The 10,644-nt window shown below is 38.5% G+C and overlaps 1 protein-coding gene across 1 annotated transcript; it reads right to left on the reverse strand.

Annotated features, from left to right (window-relative positions):
• On the reverse strand, positions 1-2,212 carry LOC128745847 (uncharacterized). Its single transcript, XM_053842919.1, has 5 exons — positions 2,186-2,212; positions 1,600-2,121; positions 1,528-1,552; positions 420-499; positions 1-204 (listed from the first exon to the last, which is right to left on the reverse strand). Exons 2-5 carry the CDS (start codon positions 2,044-2,046, stop codon positions 145-147), a joined length of 612 nt encoding a protein of 203 aa, XP_053698894.1. The 5' UTR covers positions 2,047-2,121; positions 2,186-2,212; the 3' UTR covers positions 1-144.
• Between the last annotated feature and the right edge of the window lie 8,432 nt (positions 2,213-10,644).

Here is a 10,644-nt window from a genome sequence, read left to right on the forward strand (position 1 = left end):
TATAGTTTTCGAGTAACAAAAAAACAAATCGCATTAAAAGCATTTTTATTGTACATACATGCCTGCGTGAAATGAATAATAATCATGTCGCTCACTAAATAGCGATATGATATGGAGCGTAAAAATAGCTAAAAGACTCCAATTTTACGTCAGTACGTGTATAAAAATATAGATGTAGATGACTGTTGCGGAAATCTTTTCTATCTGAAATATAAACAATTCATTCAACAAAGTCTTCAAAAACAGCATAGTATAACATGAGTGACTGTACAAATCGTACTGTCATTATCCTTCTACCATCGCATGAAAAAGGACAAGAAAGTTAGTCCAACAGCAACAAATACATAGTGAAGTAAAATGCACAGAAAATTTTGTGTTGTCGCATAAAAGATTGAAAAAGTAATTATTGCTAGGCTTACCACGAGAGTGTGATTTCCGAGTAGTATGCCATATAGCATCCATGAAAGCGTCGCTGCAAATCCGAGCATAAACGATAGTCCCCAAAGCCCAAAGTAAATTGATATATACCAGGTATATGACAATGCGAGCTGTCATATGCACTTTGCACTAACACATCTACACTAGTTCTGAGATTTCGAGCATTTTGTATGGAAAATTAGTTAATTTTTTTAAAAAATCGTTGGATACGCAAGATTTGTCTTTTTTTTCTTACAGCTTTTATGTTTATGCTTAGAACATTATTTCTAGTATGTATTTTCATGAATACAATGAAGTGCAACATTCCAAATTGCAAGCGGAAATTTTTTCGTCAAAGCGGTATCAAGATGTCTCAAAGAAATGTCGTTATATCGCTTTCCTACAAGTAGTAAAACAAAAAAGATTTTTTTTAAAATGCTCGGACATGATTGTTCAATAAGCAGCATGAGCAACATTGTTATCCGCCCGCGATATTTTTCGTCTGATTTCTGGTAAGCTTTTAAAGTGTTAATTATCTTCTAAGACCGTTTTGTAGCAATCTAAGATTACTTTTTATGGTTTTCTACGTAGTGTTGAGACGGGTAAATTTATGATAAAAAGGTATCATCTTGGAACAGTGACTTCAACTTAAGGATTTTCAAGCAGTAGCACAAGCATCTATTCGAATAAAACTATTTTTTAAAAGAAGACATTAAAGGCAGATATTCAAGAGCATCATGCAAGCAAAATGTTGGATGGAACGTGTTTTAATTCAAGCAACCGTATACCGCATTGATCGTGAAGTATTACATTAACATTAATTCATTTTTCAATTGCACATCGAAATAGTTAGTCACCCATGTTCTCAAATTTTTTACGCATAATAAAGAAGGCTACAAGTGCAAATGACTTTAAAATATATTCCTTACATTTCATTGTAAATGTTCAAATATTTCTCTGGAATAATATAACTGCATTCATTAATTACAATTAATTTAGTTTTAATTTTCATGCAAGTTCCACCATATTTCAGAACTATTTCTTCTTCTTTCTACACACACTAATGCAACCCTCGATGGTCACATACCTGGTATATATCAATTTACTTTGCCCAAAGCCATACCCCTATGAAACCCTGAAAAGTTAGACACTTCAAAGCAAGCTAGGGTACATTGCTTGTACAAAGCATATCAACGGCGGCGCAATTATCAGTAATTGCACAACCGTTCGTATAATTCCGAATCGGAACTCGAGCTCCTTTGGATCCTCGTATCGCACATAGCAAAGTATCACGCAGGTTAACGCCACTGCGGCTCCGTATCCTATCATATACTTAGCTTTACTAAAATTTGACAGGATACGATAATAGATAGCACACATTAGGGCTATACTGACCAGCAAACCCACAGTGTAGACTCGTATCATGGTACCATCCTGTAGCATGTTACCGTACTGGATATGCAGAACAGAAGCAACTGCAATACCCAAAAATTGAATGGTAGGACAAGTTTTGCAATAGTCATTTAACCAGAATTCTTTGAATTCATTCAATAAAACAAATTCCGTGACGAATTGCAGCATAGTCACGACGCAGGCTATCGCATGCACCACATTCACCAAATCAATCATTTTCAGCTGTTCCTGTGCCACGAATGACGGCAGAGCCCCATAGAAGGAAGCAAAGTTAACAACGAGCTTCGGTCACTATGAAATTTATAGAATTATTATTTATTAAATTTATGAGAATTATTATTAAGTTAAATTTTACCTTTGCCGCTCTCAGCGAAAACTAGCGTTGGCCTTGCCAGCGTTGCTGATATTGTTCAGGGTTTTGCGTGAGAACAAAAGAAAAAGAAGTATTTTTGCTTTTGTCAACACCTGGACAGGACGTGCCAAGTGTCAACCGGGACATTGACCCAAAATTGACTCAATTTATGATTGGCTGGAAGCGACGAGCAACCGTTGATTCGAAAATGTAACGCGGTATCGCTTTCAGTGTTGCTGAAACTCATTAGTGGGAATACGACAATAAGTTATTATTTCCAAATTTTGATTCCTTTTGTATTCTATAGTTCTATGCTTGGTTCACCATTAGTTTTGTTTGTATACGAATTTTAATTTTCAAAATGAAATGCAAAACATGATTTTGGTCGCATAAACTGTGGCGTATTCGGGAGCTGTTGTTCGGCAAACGAAGTTATTCTTAAAATAATATGTGCAAGCAACAGTGGTGCAGAGTGTAACAAAGAATATTCAATCGGGATGGCGGTAATAATAAAATAAGAAGAAGAATAAGAAGCCAGTTGGCACTACAGACGGTAGATAATCTACAGACGCGCAAAGAGCGTGGCATAAAACACCAATCGAACCGTCAAATCGAGACACCAAATGAGCAAAGTAAACAAACTTGTGTTTTGTATAGGCAGGGAAGACTAAGTTTTGTAATCTACCTGAAATATTAAAACTTTAACTATTGATTTACTAACAACATATGGATTAGTTACACTCGATATATCATATAATGCTTTGAAAAATTCAATTGGCTTGTTCAATTTGCAAAATATGCGTCGTAATTCGCGAAGTTCCATGGAACATACCTCGCGATTCACGCAACTTACTGCTGATTATAGGGAGATTGATCCAATTCTGACTGGTTGCCAAAACTGTTTAAATAAAATAAACAAAAAAAAGTGTTGCCGAATTGGTAATTTTTCTCTTTGCGCGTCTGTAGATTATCTACCGTCTGTAGTTGGCACGTCCTGTCCTAGGCAGGGATGCCAGGTAATTTTTTGAAAAGTCTTCACGAATCAAGGAAAAATGTCTTCATTTGTCTTTCGGCTTTCCGCTCATTTAAATTGCACGGTAAAGATATGTCTTCACATGTCTTCAAGCGAAGACATTTCACTTTTTTGTAAACAAAATGTCTTCAAAATGAAGACATGTCTTCACTTCTGGCATCTCTGGTCCTAGGTCAACACTCACGCGCTGACAGTTCGGCACGAGATTTCCTGTAACCCAGAGATGCCATATTTTCTAAAAAAAAATGTCTGGAACTGCTCGAAAACCGAAAAAATCAAGCAGTTTTCCAGCTACTCGAATTTTCTGGTTTGAAAATAATCTGCGAAAATCTGCACACTTTTTTAGGAAGTCTGTGAAAGTTTAAAGAGCTTCGAACAAAAATCTGCACCGAAACAATAAAAGTCAGAAAAACTGCAAATATCTGCAAATTTATAATGATCTGCAAGACCGTTCCAAAAATATGGAATTTGCAGACAAATCTGCAAGTCTGGTATCCCTGCTGTAACCTGTAAGTGCGAGCAGCCTACACTGAAAAATAAAACAAACCAAATTTGAGTTCGTTTTACTCAATTCGGACTAACACTGAAACATGTCGAAATTAGGTAAAGTGCATCGTACCCAAAAATTGGTAATCGAACCTGAACAATAAATTGCGTAAAAAGCAACCAAAAGTAAGTTATCGAACCTGAACCATAAATTGCATAAAAGGCACCCAAAAGTAAGTAATCGAACCTGAACCATAAATTGCGTAAAAAGGACCCAAAAGTAAGTAATCGTACCCGAACAATAAATTGCGTAAAAAGGACCCAAAAATAAGTAATAGCACCTGAACAATAAACTGCGCCAAAAGTACCCAAAACTAGATAATCGTGCGTCAGCAATAAAATGCATCAAAAGTACCCAAAGGTAAGTTGTCGGTTTGTAGTAAAATATACCCAAAAACTCAATTCAGAATACCCAAAATAAAGTTCAACTTACCCAAACCAAATTTTGATTATTTTTACAAAAAGAAGGCAAAAATACGGGATTTATCTAAAAACGTTGTTTATTTAAATTGGGATTTATTAGGGACAGACTGTCCGGTGGATAATACACGGTCTATGTGGCATTTCCCGTAACTTCCTCCTGATTCGTACGGGCTAAGTAACTATACACACTCGTCTACAATTCGTTTGCCAATCCATTCCAGCTGTGTCTTGAGAGATGCCAAACACGCGACACTTTGGTGACCTTATACTGACCGGTGCTAAATTCCTTTTAAAGTGTCTCAGTAATTTAGAACCCAAGTTCAGATGAAATTCTTGTAAACGCAGTCCAGCGAGTTGGTAGTGTTCTTGCAGAGTAAAATGTCGCAACATAGTCAGGATATGGATGGGATGGGACTTCATGGGTATCCTCATCTGTATCGTTCTAACACTTGGACGTGTCATATAACGAGGCTTCTCCACAATGCGATTACAACTGTAAAAGAAACTGCTAGTGTAAAACTGAATTTAATAATAAAACAATTTAACCTACCTGCAAACTCCATTTCTCCATTGAACCCATCACTTGTCATGTTTCGAGAGTCAGTATTTCCACCGCAACCATATGTCTGAACGATATATTTTGATCGTCTAAATTTTGTTTAAATTATTTTTCGAGTAAACTTTGCCAAACAATCCTCGGCAATGAAATCCAGTCGAACGATAATAGGGACTTTATATAATAGCTGCGCATCATCTCAAACTCTCCAATAGAGTATGTTTTGTTGATTAAATTAATATCATGCAATCATCAGATTTTCGAAAAATCGTCTGACTGATTACACAGCTATTGCACCAAATCTTCCACCAAGGAGCGAAATCGGTGTGGATGTCTTCCCTGTTATGAACTTTATTTTGCCGTCCACTTTTAACAAACTGGATTTGTTTTGTAATCTAACTGAAACAAACCAAATTATTTAGAACGTACCAAAATTTGCCAGATATTGTTTCGAATACTTACCTTCATCGAGCTTTGTTATAGTTTCCAGATTATCCCAATTCTCGTCACTTCTGTTGCGATTCAGATTTGCGTCCTAGTAGTCGTAAACATAGCTTTCCGGTTGGACTAAATGCATGACGCTGGTCCAACAAATCAGTCGTCGCATATTCGAATCTCGACTGGAAGAATTTAGGACTAGCTCTGCAATTTTCCTGTGTTTTGACGATTGGTTGCGAAGTCCGTTGGGCGTTTTAACGCAGCTTTAGCTAGGTATTGAATTCTCTCCAGAGAAATTAGTGCTGGCCGTTTTTAGGAAGCATGTTCTAAAACAATCACAGCAAGTATTAACGGGTAAAATGATCACTCAAATATTATCTTGAATATATCTGAAACAAAAATGTCAACAAAAAGTAAACTTTATAGAACTTAATGTGGCGCTGTTCCAAACAGCCTTAGTCACTATTCAAAAATTTCATAACGCAAATGTAAGTCGCCGGTTTTTAACATACCGATGCATACCCTCCCTCTCTTCCACCAAAGTTCCTTACGTAATTTGTAAATGGTCCGTCATAGTGCTATACCAAACCAGTGAGTATGTTTATAGAGTAGCCGATTTTATGTGCTGAATGATACTGATAGAGTAAAAATGAATATCGAATGTCATTTAGAAACTCAAAATGACAAACCGAATTGCCCTATAATATGAAGTATGACAATGAGGCATGGGTGTAGCGACGGAGAGGGGCGGGGGTTGGGGATTAAACCAATTCCCAGAAGAAAATTTGTTCTACACTTTCATGCTTAAAATTTCAAAGCCAGCTGTTTAGAGTGCAGGAAAATGTACGGGTCTAGTTGCACGATCCTCTCGGCGTCGTCAGCAGTTTAGAGTCGGGGTGGCTCGTGCTGTTCTAAGCTCCATTCAACTCGCTCTTCGGTTACTCGTCGCCCATTTCCCAAGTCGCAGTTTTTTACTAAAGAAATAAAAAATGTTGCATTGAACATGGACGAGTCATCTCGCACGTTGAGGCCATCTGTGCCAATGCCGGTGGGGTTGTACAGAACCGTTTTCCTTACAACGTGTCCGGTTCAATGATCAAGTCTTCCACATGATTGTGAGGAACTTGCAGCTCGAGCCAAAGATACTGATACCGGTTCACTGATAGTTTACCGACTTTCGCCAAATGTACGTTGGTAATCTCCCCCTTTGTTGGTTGAACTTGATTCATCCACCCTCGCCACTATTCGCTTTCATCTTTTACTTTGCCAAATGCCGTCAGCAAAGGCGCGTAAGTCCTCCGTGAGCATGGTTTAATAGGGATCTAATAGGGGGTTTGTACATTGTCAGGTTCGTACGGTGGTCTATGCCTCTTAATCGCAGCGTTTTGCAAAGGGCCAAGTAGGCTCGATGTCTTGCTTAAATATCTGTAATTAAATAAAAAGAAAACTTATCCAATTTAATTCTACTGTGTATATTTATTCTGGACAGATACGTATTTCGCCTACGACTTGCAGGCTTCCTCAGTGTTTGTTTTCGGAATTTTTTTTTCTGAGAAAGCCTGCAAGTCGTAGCTGAAATACGTATCTGTCAAGAATAAATATACATAGTAGAATTAAATAGGATAAGTTATCTTTTTATTTAATTCCAGGCTTCGTATTCTACCAAAACGGTCCAAAAATTTCACTGCTTGAATATGCCACTGGATCTACTTATTTGTGTCGTTGTCCGCGGCTACCAGCGATCCCACATAAACGAACTCATCTACCACTTCTGGTTGTGGTCCCGATCTTCGCCAAGGCTCGACGGTTTTTTACACAGATGGTTCAAAAATGGACAACCAAGTGGGAGCAGGAGTAACTGGCCCAGGAATAGACATGTCAATTTCTATTGGTAGATGGCCAACTGTGTCCCAAGCTGAAATTCAAGCAATTCTAGAATGTTCTACTGTGTGCTTGCGCAGAAACTATAGACATTCAAATATATGCTTCATGTCCGACAGTCAAGCAGCTCTAAATGCTTTAAAGTCGGCGACATGCACATCAAAACACGTCTGGGAATGTATTCAATCACTCCAAAAATTATCTTGCCGTAACCAAGTCAACTTATATTGGGTCCCAGGTCACTGTGGAATTGATGGAAATCAAAGGGCTGATGCGCTTGCAAGACTCGGATCTTCTCATCAATTTATAGGACCTGAGCCCTTTTGCGGCCTATCTGCTTTTGCCTTAAAAATGGAGCTGAAAGCATGGGAATGTAGGAAAGTGGAATCAAATTGGAATAACACTTTCAATGCTAGGCAGTCGAAACGGTTTATCTCTCCAAACATTTCAATGACTCGTAAAATACTGGAGCTTTCAAAGAAAGATCTAAGCATCTATACTGGTCTAATAACAGGACATTGTCCGAGCAGCTATCATCTGAAGCTTATGGGAAAACTTCAAGATGATATATGTCGCTTATGTGGCATAGAAAAAGAAGACTCCGAACACCTGTTATGCCGATGTCCGGCAATTTTTAATAAAAGATTAAGGTTCTTCGACAGAGGGCTGTTAGAACCCTTCCCAAGTAACCAGTGAGCACTTAAAGAAGCAGAAATCTAGCTTTTTATTAGCCTATGGTGCACACCATATCGTGCAGCATAGTTCAATATGCCTATAAAAAGCTGCTAGAAAGTCGGTTTTGGCGAAATATCCGGCTACATTAGTGCTTGGAGATTTACAAATGTCATAAAACGTAACGCCTGTTGCGTAACGGTAAAACGTCAAACATAAAAAAATGCGAAAAATATATTGTACATCCTTTTTTTATCTTCCCTCTCTGTTATGCTTATATGGCGTACTTTGTTGATGTTTCAAGATTGCTTTTGACGTAGGACTACGTCTTACGGCAAGTTTTGAGATAGGGTGTCATTCCAAAAAATCGAAAAATGCGAGCGTCACGAAAAATGAAAGGTTTTGAGCGCTAATAGCTCAGCGGTTTTCCAATCGATTTTCAATATTCTTACACCAATTGATTGGAAAATCTTCTAAGAATTGACCCAAATAAAGAAAAGTGTGGATTCTTGATGTTGAACTATTGAAAAATTGAAAATAATGAACCTATGTTTCACCAGAATTCTCGCTTCGTGATTGGTTGTTGGAAATGACGTCATCAAAGTACAAACGCGTTTTCACGCTTCGGCTTATAACTCAGTCAATTTTCAATAGATTTCCAAGATATTTACACCAATTGATCGGGAAATCGATTGAAAATATAGAAAACTATTGATTTTGTTTTTGAAAATGAATTTGAAAAATTTTTGTTTTTGAATTGATTTTGAAAATTTGAATTATTTTCATATTTTTGCCTTCCCTCGTCAGTGCTTCCCTAGCACGGATGACAGAAATATATATGATATAAGCTATGGGTTAAGCTTCCTTATGATTGTATTTAATTTACGCCCTATAGAATCCGATCGAAAATTGTTGAGCTTCAGCTGTTGCTGCTTTCCACGGATAAGGCAACCAAGGCATGCAAATTCACCAAGCGAGGTGTTGGAGCTGGAGCACTCAATGATCGCTGCCGTGATGGAATATCTGGCAACAGGAGTTCTGGAATTGGGAGGACAAATGCTGCTCGCGACAACAAAACGATCAGAATTATCGTCACTTGCAGCTGGCCATCCGCAACAACGAAGAGTTGAACAAATTGCTGTCCCGTGTCACCGCTGCTATGAGAAGTGTCTTTTCAAACATTCAAACTGTTTTGTTGCTGCCCAAGAAGACGGGAAAAGAAGGCTTAAATTTCCGGCATATCACGTTGAAAAACCGTTCTTTTAAGAACGAAATATTTGTTCATGAAGATTTGAGGAATTTTCTCTCACAGATTTAAATTCTATTTAACTTAGATTGATCTGATTATTCGCTTCTTTGCAATAATTTTAACCGATCACCTTCGCCCTTCAGACTGAAATTGAAATGCTCGATTTTTTATTACACGTAGATGATAGAATAAAGAACCAAGAAAAACGGGCGTTGCTTGTCGCTTGCTCCTGGTACATAATACGTGGTAAGCCGGCGAACAGCATTATTCAAACGCTAGCTAAGCTAGAGCTAACATCGTTTGCCAGGCAAACGGAAGTCACGTACGACTCGTGCACGTATTCATTGGCGGCTGACCGTGTGTTGGAGCTGAAGCACTCATTTCGCTGCTGTGATGGACTATCTGGCAACAGGAGTTCTGGAATTGGAAGGACATATGCTGTTCGCGACAACGAAACGATCAGAATTATCGTCACTTGCAGCTGGCCATCCGCAACAACGAAGAGTTGAACAAATTGCTGTCCCGTGTCACCGCTGCTATGAGAAGTGTCTTTTCAAACATTCAAACTGTTTTGTTGCTGCCCAAGAAGACGGGAAAAGAAGGCTTAAATTTCCGGCATATCACGTTGAAAAACCGTTCTTTTAAGAACGAAATATTTGTTCATGAAGATTTGAGGAATTTTCTCTCACAGATTTAAATTCTATTTAACTTAGATTGATCTGATTATTCGCTTCTTTGCAATAATTTTAACCGATCGCCTTGCGCTGCTGTTCGCTTGTTGCTGGTGGTTCATTTCGTTGCCGTGATGGCATAGTTGGCTGCTGAAGTCCTGGAATTGGCAGGAAATATGCTGCTCGCGACAACAAAACGATCAGAATTATCGTCACTTGCAGCTGGCCATCCGCAACAACGAAGAGTTGAACAAATTGCTGTCCCGTGTCACCGCTGCTATGAGAAGTGTCTTTTCAAACATTCAAACTGTTTTGTTGCTGCCCAAGAAGACGGGAAAAGAAGGCTTAAATTTCCGGCATATCACGTTGAAAAACCGTTCTTTTAAGAACGAAATATTTGTTCATGAAGATTTGAGGAATTTTCTCTCACAGATTTAAATTCTATTTAACTTAGATTGATCTGATTATTCGCTTCTTTGCAATAATTTTAACCGATCACCTTCGCCCTTCAGACTGAAATTGAAATGCTCGATTTTTTATTACACGTAGATGATAGAATAAAGAACCAAGAAAAACGGGCGTTGCTTGTCGCTTGCTCCTGGTACATAATACGTGGTAAGCCGGCGAACAGCATTATTCAAACGCTAGCTAAGCTAGAGCTAACATCGTTTGCCAGGCAAACGGAAGTCACGTACGACTCGTGCACGTATTCATTGGCGGCTGACCGTGTGTTGGAGCTGAAGCACTCATTTCGCTGCTGTGATGGACTATCTGGCAACAGGAGTTCTGGAATTGGAAGGACATATGCTGTTCGCGACAACGAAACGATCAGAATTATCGTCACTTGCAGCTGGCCATCCGCAACAACGAAGAGTTGAACAAATTGCTGTCCCGTGTCACCGCTGCTATGAGAAGTGTCTTTTCAAACATTCAAACTGTTTTGTTGCTGCCCAAGAAGACGGGAAAAGAAGGCTTAAATTTCCGGCATATCAC

Source organism: Sabethes cyaneus, chromosome 1, assembly GCF_943734655.1.
Source record: "Sabethes cyaneus chromosome 1, idSabCyanKW18_F2, whole genome shotgun sequence".
In the NCBI taxonomy this organism is placed as follows: domain Eukaryota; kingdom Metazoa; phylum Arthropoda; class Insecta; order Diptera; family Culicidae; genus Sabethes; species Sabethes cyaneus.